The 15,708-nt window shown below is 55.6% G+C and overlaps 4 protein-coding genes and 1 non-coding gene across 5 annotated transcripts; 2 read left to right on the plus strand and 3 right to left on the minus strand.

Moving 5' to 3' along the window:
* Positions 1-152: 152 nt before the first annotated feature.
* On the minus strand, positions 153-5,577 carry C8Q71DRAFT_906078 (uncharacterized protein). The gene is made up of 9 exons (XM_047928913.1): positions 5,314-5,577; positions 5,032-5,264; positions 4,959-4,973; positions 4,365-4,906; positions 2,760-4,306; positions 2,028-2,705; positions 992-1,976; positions 658-936; positions 153-589 (listed from the first exon to the last, which is right to left on the minus strand). The coding sequence occupies exons 1-9, from the start codon at positions 5,430-5,432 to the stop codon at positions 389-391; spliced, it is 4,599 nt and encodes a 1,532-aa protein (XP_047780147.1). The 5' UTR covers positions 5,433-5,577; the 3' UTR covers positions 153-388.
* Positions 5,578-6,049: 472 nt separating this feature from the next.
* On the minus strand, positions 6,050-9,424 carry C8Q71DRAFT_806922 (D-xylulose 5-phosphate/D-fructose 6-phosphate phosphoketolase). Its single transcript, XM_047926002.1, has 10 exons — positions 9,148-9,424; positions 8,559-8,868; positions 8,353-8,505; positions 7,993-8,302; positions 7,743-7,940; positions 7,543-7,694; positions 6,940-7,492; positions 6,585-6,881; positions 6,482-6,528; positions 6,050-6,425 (listed from the first exon to the last, which is right to left on the minus strand). Exons 1-10 carry the CDS (start codon positions 9,311-9,313, stop codon positions 6,188-6,190), a joined length of 2,424 nt encoding a protein of 807 aa, XP_047780148.1. The 5' UTR covers positions 9,314-9,424; the 3' UTR covers positions 6,050-6,187.
* A 105-nt stretch (positions 9,425-9,529) lies between these two features.
* On the plus strand, positions 9,530-9,629 carry C8Q71DRAFT_t50. The gene has a single exon. It is a non-coding gene; the product is annotated as a tRNA-Thr (tRNA).
* A 381-nt stretch (positions 9,630-10,010) lies between these two features.
* On the minus strand, positions 10,011-12,031 carry C8Q71DRAFT_518934 (acetate and butyrate kinase). Its single transcript, XM_047919101.1, has 6 exons — positions 11,741-12,031; positions 11,250-11,676; positions 11,012-11,196; positions 10,915-10,955; positions 10,206-10,865; positions 10,011-10,156 (listed from the first exon to the last, which is right to left on the minus strand). The coding sequence occupies exons 2-6, from the start codon at positions 11,672-11,674 to the stop codon at positions 10,109-10,111; spliced, it is 1,359 nt and encodes a 452-aa protein (XP_047780149.1). The 5' UTR covers positions 11,675-11,676; positions 11,741-12,031; the 3' UTR covers positions 10,011-10,108.
* Positions 12,032-12,755: 724 nt separating this feature from the next.
* On the plus strand, positions 12,756-15,408 carry C8Q71DRAFT_856199 (Sodium/calcium exchanger protein-domain-containing protein; the record flags this gene model as incomplete). The annotated part of the gene is made up of 6 exons (XM_047927273.1): positions 12,756-12,953; positions 13,012-13,711; positions 13,761-14,666; positions 14,715-14,905; positions 14,959-15,060; positions 15,109-15,408. The coding sequence occupies 6 exons, from the start codon at positions 12,756-12,758 to the stop codon at positions 15,406-15,408; spliced, it is 2,397 nt and encodes a 798-aa protein (XP_047780150.1).
* Between the last annotated feature and the right edge of the window lie 300 nt (positions 15,409-15,708).

A 15,708-nucleotide genomic window follows, 5' to 3' on the forward strand; every position in this document is an offset into this window, starting at 1 on the left:
GAGAGGAGGAGACCATCTAAGTCTTCATCTTCCCGCGCCACGCCACAAGCGCGTCTCGCGCGGTCACGCACGCGTCCAAGCTCGAGTCGCAAGTGCGTGTCTGCCTGCCCTCCTCTTTGAACATGAAGGTCACTACTGCCTGAGGCAAACTCGTCAGATTCCCAAATTGATTCCAATGCTCATGGACATCTTCTGCTACATGTGTACAAGTACAAGATCAGGGCAGGTCATCATATCACTCACTCAGCAGCCGCTGCGTACACCGGAGTACACTAAGTTGAATCTACTAGTCATCATGCCCAACATACTTAGCGCTATCGTCTTACCCACGTCAACCTACAATTGCCCGTTCGAATGCTCCAACCTCACGACGACACCCTCGCGCTTCCTACGCGGTACGCAGCACATTCGTGCTTACAGAGATCTCTACATCGCTCTCGATTACCAGTCCTCCCTTGTAGACGCAACGGTGCGGATCCAAGAAGATTTTGTATCCAGGACGGGTGCGTATGTTGAATACGCGCATGAGGACGTAGACATGCCTCGGGGGCGACTCTAGACTCTCGGACTGCCCTGTCAATTGTAAGGCCTGCGAGCGTACAGTAAGTATGTAAACACACAAATAATCAATACTGAGGATTCGGTTCGGAGACTCACCGTGCGGAGCTGCGCGCGCTTCATATGGAACGGCTGTTCACCGGACCCAGACGTTGACTTCACCTCGATATGGAACGTCGGCCATTCGAACTGCCAGCGCCGCTTCACTTCTCCTCCATACCACAGCCCAGTCAAGATACCATCATCGTCCGGACAGCGGAAGTCTGCAAGGGAGCCGCCCTCGTAGTGTGTGAAGCCGGGTACCTGCCCACGAAGCTCGCTCGTCCAGTTGTCTGGCCCGAAGCTTGAACCTAGAAGCTTGCTGAATATCGCGTAAGCCTGTCCAAGTAGACACATTCAGTAAGCGTGTTTCCATGAAATGATCGCCACTCACGTAACGCTCGCCCAGTATTCCATTGACGATCTGGTAGTCACTCACCGCGGCTTCCGCCGCGGCTGTTGAAGCAAGAGAAGCAACGAAGCTAGCGATGGTTGACGTCGTTCCCGCCATGGTGCCACCGACTGTGCTGTTGACCTCCGCCGTCGTCTCCGATAGACTCTCTGAAGCCCAATCACTTTCCTCCGAAGTCGTCATCGCTGATTGTGGAGTGTCTGCGCGTTTCTGCATACTTCCCCGCGTCGAGGACACACTTGTTTTAGGCCTCGACAGCGATGTCATCAGAGAGGAGAGGTCGACCTCTGACGGAGTGTCCTCCAGTGAATCGGCTGTGTACACTGCATCTGCATCGAGTGGCACGGACCCAAGGTGCTCCTCAAGGCTATAGATCGCGTCGTTCACTTGGTCGCCTAGCGATTGGGGTTCATCCAGCAAGCGTTGCTCGGACAGCGATGCCGTCGTGGCAACAGTCGATCCCGACGTGGCTCCGCGCAGCCTAGATGCCCGACGATTGCTGCGAGTAGTGCGGACGTTGGCAGCTTGAGGGCTGTTGGGCATCTGTTGCAGATCTTGGTCCTGATCCCAGGCAAACTTGTTGTCCTCTTCGGAAGCTTCGGAGTAGTCCGCAGGCAGATGGTCTATCCCCTTGCTGGCGAGGATGTGGTCCAGGAGTTCAGGGGATGCCTTCGTGTAGTTCATCAATGCCAAAGGGTCCATGCGTAGGCGTCGACTGAGCTGTAGCGCAACCTCTGTTTCCGTATATTTGCTTGACAGAGTCCGTGCAACTAAAACCACGACAGCGTCGGTTGTCTCTTCCAGGTGCGACGGAAGTTCAGTCTCCTCCGAGAAGTTCTCGGCGAGTAGAGAGATGGTTTCCACGATCGCGTCGACCATGTAGACACTCAAGGAAGACATCTTGGTTAAGAATCGCAGTTCGTTAGACTCCCGCTGAGCTCGATCGCTCAACGTATGTCCCAGAATGCTACGCATTTGAGTTAGCACCGTTTCACATAAGTGTCACGTCGCAACGTACCTGAGAAGAACCTGCAACCTGTAAGGATCGGTGTATAGCCCTCCGAGCGACGGCACTGCGTCAGCCTGACCCCGGACCTCGTGGTTCACCTCCAGGACAGGAGGCTCCAAATACTTGATCGGAGTTGGCCATATCTCGCTATCCAGCAGTGGCTTAATGTTAGGGATGCGAAGGCGTGGTGTGGTGGCCAGCAGAGGCACGCGGCCCCTCAATTTCTCTTCCGCTACACGACAGGACCGATGGACGTAGAAGCCATCCACACTTCGAAGTGTGACGGTCTCTGCTGTCGTCAACCAAACTGGGAAGATGGCCTTGTCGCGAAGTCTCTTCAGCTCGGAAATGGCGGCCACATTGCGTGGCGACTGAGCACACCACCACGCCAGAGTCAAAAGAATTTCCTCCACGACGGATCGCTCACTTTTGGGCAAGTTTTTGTCAGCATGGGTCTCCGCGATGCGTAAGAGTCGGTCAATCACGGCACTCGGAGGAGCAAGGCTGGGTAGCCGTAGCTTCTCGACGAAGAAATCTGTCATCCCCGGATGCGAGGGTCCGATCAGAATGTCCTCGAGGTACGACGGCCCCTGCCAATAGGCAGCATTCATGCCTACCCACTGTAGTTTTGTGAAAGTGTCGTCGCGTGGTGTGCGCAGGAGCAGCGGGTGTTCGCGGAAAGCTCGGCTACATATTGCGCGTGGTCAGAGAACTGCCTGCTCGGTTTCATTCCATACCTACCGTATGTCATCAGGAGCTTCGTTGAACCTGGCATCGAGCTGCTTGTATGCTTCCTTGACTACACGAGTCAGAGTCACCGGCGCAGGTTCCGTCGTCTGCAGTCTTTTCAGGACTTCCAACCAAGCGTGGGCATTAGGTTCCAACATGACGCCGAGCTCCCCTAGGAAGTCCCATTGCTTGTCATCCGGATTCGACACGTCAATGAAATGAATGCTCTGAGACGGGATCTGCATCAACTTGAGAGAGCGCCTCTGGAGCGCCGTCTCGGCTAGCTTGTGCTGTGTGCCATCCGTACAGACCACAGCAACCTGCGACAGTTGGCCCAGACCGTCCTGGGAGAGTTCTTCGGACACGATTGGCCAACATTGCCGCAGTACACCAAGGAGCCTTCCGGGAGCATGAGAAAGTGACTGTGTCATCTCCCGGAACTCCTGAGACATTCTCCCGTTGACGATTCGCGGACGAGTGTGGATCCCAAGGTGGTCTTGTAGCCATGAACGCCAGCTCGCCAGTGATGTCTGATATGCTGACGGCGGGATATATGCTGAATGGAGGAACCGGGTGTGGGGTAGGAGTGAACGTAGGCTTTGGCCGTCCGCCAACGTGACATCCAGGTATAGCTCGTGGCCCAGAGCCTCGTCCTCGCCTTCGTCCATGACGAAAAGACGAGACTTCGGACTGGGGAACCCACGATCGTCTCGGTGGTTGAAGAAGAAGTGTGCGATGCGGACCATATCCGATAGAGTGTAAGCTCTGTGGGACTGGAGGATATGGTTGGCCACGACGGTCGCATTTGCTGGACGGACTCCTAGCGCCTCAAAGAACGCATATCTCGACGTATATGACCTGACCTCCGAACTGATGAATGTCAGACCGACAAGGTGTGAGAGATCGAGGTCGGCAGGGAAGCAGTACTCAGATGCGGATGCTGCATGACCCCAAGTGCCGTCTGCCAAAGGAAGGATGCGAAGGTTGAGTATGTCCCGATCGAAGCGCCCTCGCCGTCTCGAGACGTTAACCCGTAGGTACCGACAGACGATTTCGTGCCACTCCTCGGAACAACGCGCGAATCCATTTCGTCTATCCATGGTCCGCAAGCCCTCCAAGAACTGCTGGGTTGACATCGCTGTTACACCGAGCTTGGACAGATAAACCCAGTCACGATCGACGTCGTATGAACTTGATATATAATATTTGGAGGGTGGCAAGTCCGATGCATCGATCAGGGGATCTCCGCGGGAAAGTTGGAAGTCGGTAGGGATGGTGATGAGGTTCGTTGGTAGTTGATCATTGTCAAGGACGTCACGTAGGACACGCTGCGTTCTGAGTGATTGGAAGATGGAATCCTGGACAGCCTTGAAAGGGCCTCGGGCGTTCAAGGGAATGTATCGCATCCAGCTATCTCGGAGATCGTGGTGCTGTCGAAAGCGCGCCACGGCAACTAGGAACGTAGCCGTGACCCCTTCCAGCAGAACACGATTCCATTGCGAGTCCGCAATGATGTCTTCTCTGCTGGAGGACGTCAAGAAATCTCCTTGGACCACGAACTTGAACGGACTGGAGGTGAGTCATTGGATGCACATATGTAAGGAAGTCAACGCTCACATTCAGCCCATACGTTGCCACGGGCAGGAAAGCGTGCACGTATTGTTCGGTGGTTTCCGGCTGTCCGTCATCATTGATAGGGAAGGCGAGGATGATCTCGCTCTGCTCGATGCCCTTCCTCTTCTCTTCATGCACGTATGTGTTGACCATCTTCTTCACCACAATGTACCTGCGTTTCAAAACACATCTGGAGTTTTCGTGACGTTCGAGTCTGATGATGTCGTCTGATTCGTCAATCCGTCGGACTGAGACCAGACTCGATCGCTTCTTTTTCCCCTTGGCTATGTCGATGTCGATCGAACGCAGCTTCCGGAGAAAAAGCAATAAGGACGGCTGGATGCCGCCAATCTGCTCCTCCAGATCACTCCGGTCCACCACCGGCGCAAGCTGCAGGTGGAACGTCGTCCAGCCATGATTGATAGGGTACGACGTATCCCAGATAGGGTTGATCATACCCAGCGTGCCATCGCGTTCGAATCGGAACATGAAATGGCGCGACGCGACATGAACTTGTTGAGCGACAACGAAGACTGCCTTGAATCCTGGAGTCTCAAGTCAATACACGCGCATGAGATGCAACATCACGGGTCCTACCAATACCCTTTTCGCCTGTTGTCACGACACATCAGCTCCAGTATAGAACCGGTCACTTGCCAATGTCACTCACCAATGTACCCCTCGACTTTCTTGGCTTTCGCCTTGGTACTCGCACCAATGTCACATATCGCCTTCACGTTATCCTCGTCGAACCCCTTCTCGTTACACTCAATGACCATTTCACGGTCCCTCATACGTAGGTTTAGCGTCGGGACCACGTTGGAATCGTAGTGGTTGTCGTCGGCATTCTGAACGAATTCTAGGATGAAGTGGCTCTGGCTGTTGTAGAGGTCCTTCGAGAGCCTGCACCGAACCAATCAGATACATCAACTGAGGCAGCACTTCTGCCTACCTCTCACAGGCTCGCTCCAGCTTGCCTCTCAACGCTACGACGACAGCGTCAACATTAGAGCCTTGGGTTTGGTCCGCGGCTAGGCCGTGGCTCCTGTTGATCCCCTGGATGATGTCCATGGTGGGTCGGTACGGCGCAAAGCAAGGGCTGTCCTTGTCTTTTATCGTGCATTACGCACATCGCCGCGACCACGTTGCCGAAGCTGCAGGTATCAAATTCATTGAAGCTTATAACTGCGCGTCTGCAATCAGAATAAGACCGCACCCACCACGTAAACTCATCTCCGTACCCCATGAGACAACACGACCTGGGACATCGACCATCCTCTATACTGGGAGGCCTTCGCGTCCCATCGAAGACCTGTCAGGCAACTCCCGGGGACATGCATCACATCGTGCTTCTCGGTTTGAGCGCATCGTCGAGTCTTGCGACGATCCTCAACGGAAGTTGAATATGATACCCCACGCACGGGAATGGTCAGACATTCAGGCACGACATATTGAAGTTTTGGCTGGAGCATATGAGTCTCCGTAGACATACGCCGGTACCTCCGCTCAAGCATAGCCCTGCAGAACAGCTGTAAGCTACACGACCAAGGGAGATCACGAACCGGACGCACCGTCTCAACAGCGAGGCATATCTACACAACTTGTACACGCGTGTAGTGCTTCTTATCCCGCACGCACGGGCGTTGTATCAGTAGAGAAGGGCGGTATCTGAGGACACTCAGCGCTATCATGAGCCAACCGTCATTCCGGTCACTCCACATTGCATTTGCGAACGAACGTTCGGTTTGTGGCACACATCGTACAAACAGCTTGAAAGTCTTCCTTACGAGTCGCGATACACAACACCTTCCACACCCCTCTGCACTCTACTCAAACTTTGGCACGTCGAATGTACCCTCCGGATCTTCTCCTTGCTCCCGGATGTACTGCTGGGCCTTTTGCGCCTCGTGCATAAATCCGCTGATCGCCGTGTGGGCGTCCACCTCTACGCGCGGATTCAGCGCCGCTGCGCCACGCACCGCAGCCGCCGCGACGTGATACCGCGACGTATGGTTCAGAAGCATCATGGCGAATGGAGAGGTCGTCGTTCCCTCTTCGCGGTATCTGTGGTGGAAGCGTGAGTGTGGCGCGACAGGGAAAACGAAGGTGGGGCTGCGCACCCTTCCATCGTGACCCTGTGCGTGTTCGGTCGACCGAAGAGCAAACCCTGCGCAATAGAAGATAAGCGACTGGCGCGGAACACGATAGGTAGGTATATCTCACCTTCAGTTCGTTGACATATCCATGATAATTGAAGTGGATCGGGCGGTCCTTCGTGAAGAGAGCCTCAAAGTCGAGCTCCGTCAACGCATGCGGATGCGTGCCGAAGGGCTCGAGGATCATCAAGTCCATGACGTTTACGACGCGCACGCGTAGCTGGGGTACGCGCTGGCGGAGGAGCGTTGCTGCGGCGATAACCTCAAAGGTCACCTCGACGCCGATGCCGACAAGCACGACGTCAGGATCGACGCCGCCGTCCACGCTTGCGAACTTCCAGGTCGAGGCACCAGAAATACAGTGCTACGAAGTCGCGCATCGTTCGAGTATATCCAATTGACTGCGGCCTGCCCAGACGCACCTCGTCTGCCTCTTCCGGGCTCAGCCACACTGGAGTCGGCTGCTTGCTGCCAACCATCAAGTTGATGTAATTCTTCGCCCTCAAGCAATGCGCCATCGTCGACAAGAAGCAGTTCGCGTCGGGGGGGAGGTACACCCTCGCAATCTGAGGCTTTAGCGCCAGCACTGCACCGATGAACGACGGGTTCTGGTGCGAGAATCCATTGTGCTCCTGGCGCGCCCAGGTGCTCGTCTCGAGGTAGTTGAGCGAGCCGATCGGCTGGCGCCAGTTCACCTCCTGCGCCATCTTCACGAACTTGCTGTACTGCACCATCATGGTGTGCACGATACCGAGGAACGCTTCGTAGCTCGGGAAGAGCGCCGTCCGCCCGGTGAGCGTGTAGCCCTGCATCATGCCCTGGCAGGTGTGCTCGGAGAGGATCTCGATGACGCGCCCGCCGTTTGCGCGGGAGGCCACGTCCCACTGCATGTTCCGCCCACTGTGGCGGAGCGTCGCGTTGAGCTTGTTCGACTCGAGTTCGTCCGGAGAGAAGATCCTGAACGTGTGAGGGTTTCTGGGATGCTGCGTGAGCTGTAGTAATTGTGTGCGCATTGTCTTACTCACTTGTCCATGACGTCAAGTAGCAGTTCGCCCACGACCTTCATGCAACTCTCCTGGTTTCCTCTCTCCACGCTCTTCGGTGTCCAGTCGGGTACATCAAGAGGCATGTATCCTGCGTAGACTTCCTTCCTCATACCGGCCTTCTTGTCATCCTTCTACACCCACGTCAATAAGCTGCTCCGTTGCAAATAGACGCATAGTACCTGTGGAATGGTCGATAGGATCTTCTCATTAGGTACACCGTTCTTGTCGAAGAGTTCTTCAGGCTTATACGAGCGCAACCACTCCTGAAGCAGCTTGAGCTGTTGTGGGTCCTTCTTCGCACCGGGTAACGGGACCTGGTGAGAATGGAACGACCCCTCAATGACTTCGTCACCGAGCTTCTTCGGCCCACCCCATCCCTATATCATCATCGTGAGCGGGTACGCCAACAGTGTCCGGACAAGTGCCTACCTTTGGCGTACGCAAGATCAAAACGGGCCACCTCGGCTTCACCTGAGGCTGGCCACTCCTCGCCGCCCTCTGTATCGCATGGATCTCACCTAGCGCCCAGTCCATAGACGCCGCCATATCTTCGTCGATATTGTCGAGGTCCTCGATGAAGCGCGTTTGATAACCATAGCCCGTGAAGAGCGCGACGAGCTCCTTGTCGTCCATCGTGCCGTAAATTGTGCGCTCGGAGATCTTGAAACCGTTGACATGGACGATGGGTAGGACAGCGCCCGACTCTGCGGGGTCGAGGTACTTGTAGCCATGCCATGCGCTAGCGTGCTGTTAGGAGGCGTAGTGTCGCGAAAGAGACGCGTCACGTACGTCGCGGTAGGGCCTGTCTCGGCCTCTCCGTCTCCAACGACGCATACACAGACGAGGTCAGGCTTGTCCATGACCGCGCCAAATGCGACACTGAGCGCATATCCGAGCTCCCCGCCTTCGTGAATAGAACCGGGTGTCTCCACATTGACGTGACTTATTACCTGGATCAGCTGGACCGCGTCATCTCGTAGCGCATATATACGCACCTCGGGAAGCCTCCCGGCACACTGAAGCCAGAGATGAGGTTCTTCAGTCCAGTGAGGTCGCGCGTGTTGTGCGGCCAGAAGTGGCCCAGCGTACTCTCTAGCCAAAGACATGAGAGTATGCCAGGCGCGCCGTGGCCTGGGCCGACGACATAGAGCACGTCGATGTCAGTCTTGCGGATGAGACGGTTGATGTGAGCGTAGACGAGGACGAGTCCGGGGCACGTTCCCCAGTGCCCGAGAAGGCGTTGTTTGATGTCGTCTGGAGTGAGGTCGCGTTGTTCGAGGATGCCGCTCTTCAGGAATATCATCGCTGCGTGACGGTCAGCATGTTATGCTTGCATCGCCTGGAGACGTAAGGTGTTCCAGATTTATGCATGACCATTCACGTATCGTGCTGCACCATTCTGACACGAGCGATAGCGGGGCTTCCTGGCGAGGCGAAGAGTGTCATGCAACTTCGCACTCCTCTCCTTCAATTCATGACGGTCCGGCGCTGTTCGAAGCCGACATGTCTACAATGCCCACTCCGAGACGTACAGCACCGTGCTCCAAAAGCGATGGATGAACGACACCGCAAAATAACACTTACCAGCTGCGATGTAGTCCGCGGCTCGTCTGAAGTGCGAGATTGCTTCTATCTCATCTTTCGAGAGCGTCCCTTGGACCTTCAGCTTGACCCGGTAATCGAGTAATGACTCGGGTAGCTGCGAGGGGTCTGGAGGAGGGTTAGGCTCGAGAATCTGTTGGCCAGGCATTGCAGAGGAAGGCAGACAAGAGGATGGAGCGAAGAGTACGCAAGCCGGGGCATGTTGAGCATGATGATATGCTGGTACGGACGGACGGTGGAACACACAGGTGGCCAAATCAAAGTGCGGGCTCAACGACGTCAGTCTTCGCGTCAAGGTGCGTCACCAAGCCGTCCCAAGCTGGGCGCTACGTGTCAGATTGCTGCTTGAAAAAATAGTCTTAAGGCCCGTTTAGCTCAGTGGTAGAGCGCGCCACTCGTAAGGTTCTTACAGTCACGTGATCGTGGGCATGGTGAGGTCGGTTGTTCAATCCAGCCAATGGGCATTTGTTTTCATTTTCATCTGTGCATCCATCCGTTTCCGTCGTTCAATCCAGTCAATGTCGCAGAAACGAGAGCATCTCTTTTTGGTAAGCAACGGAGACTAGTACCGTTTGCAACTCACTTTTACCGAGCTTCAGTATGGATGCCGCACCGGTGTGCGACTGGGCGTTGTCTTATGCGTGGGGAATCCTTATACGAATTGACGCTACCCTCAGATTGCCCTCAGGATGCAAAGTCATCCCCACTTATAACTGGCGTTCGAGAATTACTATGTCACGCCTCATGAGCCGCATCCTTCTGTTTCCGTTGCGGCGCCATCTATGTTGCAGGATACATGTCTCCTAACTAACTTGTGCTGGGTCTCAACACATTGGGCCCCGAGTGACTGTAGATGACAGCCCTACAGCAGTGACAATGCCCCTTGCTCAATCCAAACTGCCTGCAATGCGTAGCACTGTGCATCATCTGCGCACGCAAAACATCACTGCCAGAACTTCTCCTCCAGAGCACACTCCTTCGCCATCTCGAGCTAGCGACGCATATAAGCATGCGCTCTTTGCATACGAAGATTGACTCACCTGCTCATCTGTCCTGCACACCAGCACACGCGAGGTATCTGCCCTCTTTCCTGCATTGACCGCCACGCCTTCCTGTTCGCCCACTTTCGCGTTCGCCGCCTCATCGAGCTGGAAGCCAAGGCACTCCGCATTCCGAACGACGGCCTCCCGGAGCTCGACACTCTTCTCGCCGATCCCACCAGAAAATACAAGCGCGTCCACCTTCCCACCCAGCCTCACGTAGTACGACCCCACGAAGCCGACGATCCTGTCCACAAACAGGTCGAACGCGAGCTTCCACTTGGCCTCGCTCTGCCAGTCGACGACGTCCCTGCCCTGCGTCGCGCCCTGGTGCTGCAAATGCTCCTGCATGTTCTTCACGACCTCGCCAAAGTCGGACGTCCCCGTGAGCGCCTTCCAGCCAGACTCGAGGTTGAGGATCTGCTCGGCCTGCGTGACGCGCACGTCGACGGCCTGGTGCGGGTCGTGCGTGATCCGCCCGGCGCGGTTTGTGTAGTGGAAGATGAGCGAGGGGTCGACGAGCCCGCTGCGTGTCGCGCCTGGGAGGCCGGAGACGGGTGTCAACCCCATGGATGTATCGAGCGATTGGCCATTCCGAATGGCACATAAGGAGGCGCCGGAGCCGAGGTGCATGATGATGAGGTTCAGTGAAGACGTGTCCTGGGCGACTGTGAGATTGTAGTCCAGATAGGTCGAGCGAAAGGCGCACCTTCTGCAAATAGTGGCCAACAGCACCAAGAATATACGCGTCTGAGGGAAAAGTTCAGCCTGAGTAGACGATAGATGTACCATCACTCCGTACTCACAACTTAGTCCATGGAAGCCATACTTCTTCAAACCACGTTTGTGTGCAACCTCTGGGTTGATAGCGTAGCTCGCGATGTGTAGTGGTATCGAGCGGTGGAACGTGGTATCAAAGTAGGCTATTGAGCTTGCCTTGGGGAGAGACTCGATGGCACTCTTCATCACCGAAAGCGCGGCACCATTGTGGCTGCATGCACGGTCACTCACACGTCCTCAACGCAAAATCAACGCACGACTCACAGAGGAGCCAGATCAGACAAATTCTCAATGTGATGATAACTCTCCGAGTCTATGATCACAGGCTCGTAGTAGTCGCCGCCATGCACGACGCGGTGGCAGACGTGCACGATAGACTCTCTGTCGATCCTGCTCTCGTTCTTCAGATGATCCAGAAAGTAGGAGAACGCTGCGGCATGGTCTTTGATCCCGTCCACAGACTCCTTCTTCGCCTCACGTCCCTCTTTGTGGGATGCGAGTTGAAAGGTGAAGGAAGCAGGAGGCGAGGATATGTTCGTGATGCTGGACGTCAAGAGTAGTTCGACGGCGCCGTGTCCGGGACTTGTGGCGTGGCCGTCTGTGCGGCGGTACAGTGATATCTTGAGGGACGAGGAGCCCGCGTTGATAGCAAGAATGAGGCCGTCCTTCGGGGCGCGATGCTCGGGCATGGCTGGAAGTTAACGTTGCGTTCGTGAGGCCACGGCGTTAGGCATATACTGATGGACCAAACGCACCTTATATGCGGTCAGCTATACTCGTTTGAGTGGCTAAGATGTCGAGGTAAGTACAGTATTAGAGGAAAGACCATCCTGGACCAGCAGGCGCGGGGACGTGACTGCATGCACGACGTCATTCTCCGCCTCTGCGCCTGAGCAAGAACCGTCACCGTGCCAAAATGGGTTGCAAGTCATGCGTATGCGCGTGATGCAAAGCCATGTCATGCAAGGTTGTCGATAGACTGGATGTTTGACTAGAAGCTGCGTGCGGATCTGGCCCACGACGACCTGAGCCCACAGAGCCAGCTTTCCATCAGCGCTGGGGACCGCCGAAGCGACCTTGTTTGCTCTTGTTAGGATCGAAAGCCCTTAGTTGCCTTTTGTGGAACATCCGGAATTGGAATGCTACGCCACAACTACGCCATATGAATGTTCCATACCTTCTCCGGTCCTGCCAAGACTTGTGAAACCCAGCGCTGGGTTGCTTACAGCTGTCATCTCTCTACATAGTTGCCAGGCAAGACTATACAGAAATGGGCACGCTCACGTTTGCGTATTGCAGCCGGGTAGTGCGGAGTTACCCCATATGGAAGCTGACTTGCCTTTTTCGATGTCGTCGTAGCTACTTGGATGCAGACAATTCATCTAGTTCTGTCCCGAGGGCAAGTCAATGCTGTGGGTCTTGCTCAAACGTTGCCTAGCTAGGATGACTCGGTCGCCATAACCTCACACATAGCTGTGGTTCCGCCGTCCCACCGACTGCTGAGGAAATGTCGCGTCCCCAAGTCCGCACTTGCCATTTCTCATCCTACATCTCTCGCATTCGCCAGGTTACCCAGAGGTTCCCAGCGACACCCGCGGCGGCCCGCAGGCTCTGCGTTGCCCGTATCGACGTGCGTAACGTGCGCGACCCGCTCCGGCGCCAGTTGCTGGTTCCCACGGAGCGCCGGAGGTCGTGCAGCGGCGAGGCTCATTTGCGAGCTTTCATACGACCAGGTCGCATGCCTTAGCCCTGTCCCTTTCCTCCACCAACATGGGGTACGGTGCACCCAAGCTCCTCTTCGTCGCCGCCCTTGCGGTCAACTGCATCCTGTGGTCGCATAGTCGCTACGGCCAAGTCTACTCCGTCCGCACGCAGCCCGTAGCACTTGCGAAACGGAGTCTGCTTGATGTGGTGTATGTCAACGGGACCTATCCAGAGGTGTTGGGGGGAAAGGGGGAGGACGACGACGTGAGTGCTATATGTATCTCTCCTTTAGAGGGATGGCTTTACGACAATACAATGATAGACATGCTTCCCGATTACCGTGCCCGTGAAGGACCAATGCGCACATATTATCGACTCATGTCCTGACACCCGGACATTCCTGTCGATACCCTACCTGAAATCCTATTTCTGCACCGATGTCTCTCTCCGCTCGCTGCTCTTCTCCGCATACATAGTCTGGCTCGTCTTCCTATTCTCGACGCTGGGTATCAGTGCCTCCGACTTCTTCTGTCCTAACCTCGCCACACTTGCGCAGCTGCTGGGCCTGGATGAGAACATGGCTGGCGTTACCTTCCTTGCGTTCGGCAATGGAAGTCCAGACGTTTTCGCCACATTCTCCGCTATGAAGGCGAACTCTGGCGGCCTGGCGATCGGCGAGCTGCTCGGCGCTGCGACATTTGTGGTCTCGTGCGTCGCTGGCTCCCTGTGCATCATCAAGCCCTTCAAAGTAATGCCCTACCGCTTCTTTCGCGATGTCGGGTTCTTCACAGTAGCCGTCACCATACTGCTGGTGGTGCTGTGGGATAGCGAATTGGAGGCTTGGGAGGCAGCTGCGCTCATAGCCCTGTATCTGCTGTATGTTGCTGTCGTCGTTGGCGGGAGCTTCTGGGAGAAGCGGATGGAGCGCAGACGGCGACACGAGGAACTCATGCGGGACGAGTTCAGGGAGGAAGCGATCATACACGCCCCGTATCATGATGAGGAGCCATACAGAGACGAGCGTGAGTACATCGACAACCTTATTGTCTATCATCCCTCACAGCCATGCAGCATCCCCTATTCCTACCGCCTCGTCAACACTTCAAGTCCCCACACCACGGCGAGCGCGTGCTATCTCGCATCCCGGGCCTCCTCGCTTAGGCCTGCAAACCGAACTCCCTCAAAGACCTCAGACACGTTCACCTTCTCCGCAATCCAGCCCTCACATCAGCACCATGCCGTCTTTCTCCCTGGTCGGAGCTCTTGAGTTCCGCCGTATCGTCTCGTCGCTTCAGCAAGAAGCAGCAGGGTCCACCCTCAACGTCTTCGACACACCATCGCCCTATCCAGGCGGTCACTATCACTACCATAGCCGCTCACGTTCGCGGTCACGCACTCCTGGATCGGAGGTCCAAGACCCATGGGACGCAGCCCTTGGGGTGCCCTTGAACGAACGCTCACCACCACAAGTTATTGCACTACCTCCAGAGTCGACAGAGGAGGGGCCACCTATACCAGTCATCTCCCATACCCCCGCATCCCCTGTCGTCTCTGAGACCGACACGGATGTGCAGTCTCAGCGCTATGCGCAACCCTCGCGGAGACAGTGGGTCAAGCGAGTCCTTGGGCACGCCTTCCACCTAATCTTCCCTACACTACACGGCTTCCGCACGAAGCCGTTCATGGGCAAGATCGCTGCCGTGCTTGCCGCGCCGGCCGTGATGTTCCTCACCCTGACATTGCCTGTCGTGGTGACGGCGTACAACGACGTCGGACGGGAACGCGAGAAGCACCATGACCGGGGCGTCATAGACATCGGCGACAGCCGTCTCGTGGACTTTGAGGAGGAAGGCATCGAGCGCACGCTGATCGCGGAGGAGGAGGTCGCGGAGGAGATGCATGAGCTGAAGTTCAACAAGTGGCTTATGGCCGTGCAGTGTACACTGGGACCCCTGTTCAGTGCTGCCATCTTGTTCGGTGAGTCGGCCAGTTCGTGATCTGCTATAGCTGACGAATGGTGGGAAGATGGGACAACACACGAACCATGGCTGCTATTGGCCACTGGCGTGGCTGGGTTTACCGTCGGTATCCTTGTGCTCGTCTTTTCGGACAAGGGCTCGCATCCAACAGCATTGCTTGCTCGTTGTATCATGGGCTTCATGGTCGCTGTAGTCTGGATCATGGCAATAGCGGACGAAGTGGTAGAAGTGCTGACGGTGCGTGACTGTGCTTGTGTGCTACCCCGTGCCATTGATGATAGCTCTCGCAGACATTCGGGTTCATCTTTGGTCTCTCCGACGCCATCATTGGGCTAACCATATTCGCCGTCGGAAACTCACTCGCTGACCTCGTGGCGAACATGAGTGTTGCTGTAAGTGGTGAATCTCAGTTGTGTGGACTCATGCTAACGAGATCTTAGGTATTCGCCCCAATCATGGGTTTCTCCGCATGCTTTGGCGGACCCATGCTCAACATCCTACTCGGTATCGGCATCTCCGGTTCCTACATCATCCGCCAAACCGCCGAGCCATACTACCTACATTTCTCCACGACGCTCGTCGTCACCGGCTGCGGACTGCTCGCCCTCCTGCTCGCGACGCTCGTCTTCGTCCCGCTAAACGGCTACTTCCTGCCGCGCGGCTGGGGCGTCGCACTGATTATCGCATACACGCTGATCATGATCACGAACATCATCGTGGAGGTCAAGAGCAAGAGCTGACAGCGCTGATTCATAGACATTTTGCTGTGCAGTCCGGGGTGCCCATGATCTGATGTTGCATATCTATCGTATGTGAGCTGTTAATGCGCCATTTTATATCGCAGTGTACTGTACTATGCAATACAAGCCAGTGACAAATCGGACGCTGGCGGTTGGTCCAGAGGGCGAGTTCCAAGGTTATATGCGTTAAACTAACTGTATTTATACATAGAATTCCTTCGAGGGGAGGCGCTTCCATTGTTGATGGTATGTGACAAGTACTTATAAATTCGCACTCGTCTTACGATCATATCATGACTG

Source organism: Rhodofomes roseus, assembly GCF_022264815.1.
Source record: "Rhodofomes roseus strain CIRM-BRFM 1785 chromosome Unknown C8Q71scaffold_7, whole genome shotgun sequence".
Classification (NCBI taxonomy): domain Eukaryota; kingdom Fungi; phylum Basidiomycota; class Agaricomycetes; order Polyporales; family Fomitopsidaceae; genus Rhodofomes; species Rhodofomes roseus.

Coding starts and splice junctions, on each gene's coding strand:
- C8Q71DRAFT_906078 (XM_047928913.1), bottom strand. CDS start 5,432: ATGGACATCATCCAGGGGATCAACAGGAGCCACGGCCTAGCCGCGGAC. Junction 4,307..4,364: donor TGGCAACGTATGGGCTGAAT/GTGAGCGTTGAC, acceptor AGTCCGTTCAAG/TTCGTGGTCCAAGGAGATTT. Junction 1,977..2,027: donor AGGTTGCAGGTTCTTCTCAG/GTACGTTGCGAC, acceptor TCAAATGCGTAG/CATTCTGGGACATACGTTGA.
- C8Q71DRAFT_806922 (XM_047926002.1), bottom strand. CDS start 9,313: ATGCCTGGCCAACAGATTCTCGAGCCTAACCCTCCTCCAGACCCCTCG. Junction 7,695..7,742: donor TCCTATCGACCATTCCACAG/GTACTATGCGTC, acceptor ACGTGGGTGTAG/AAGGATGACAAGAAGGCCGG. Junction 6,529..6,584: donor GATATGTCAACGAACTGAAG/GTGAGATATACC, acceptor TCTATTGCGCAG/GGTTTGCTCTTCGGTCGACC.
- C8Q71DRAFT_518934 (XM_047919101.1), bottom strand. CDS start 11,674: ATGCCCGAGCATCGCGCCCCGAAGGACGGCCTCATTCTTGCTATCAAC. Junction 11,197..11,249: donor TTGTCTGATCTGGCTCCTCT/GTGAGTCGTGCG, acceptor CCGTGCATGCAG/CCACAATGGTGCCGCGCTTT. Junction 10,956..11,011: donor TGGCTTCCATGGACTAAGTT/GTGAGTACGGAG, acceptor CTTTTCCCTCAG/ACGCGTATATTCTTGGTGCT.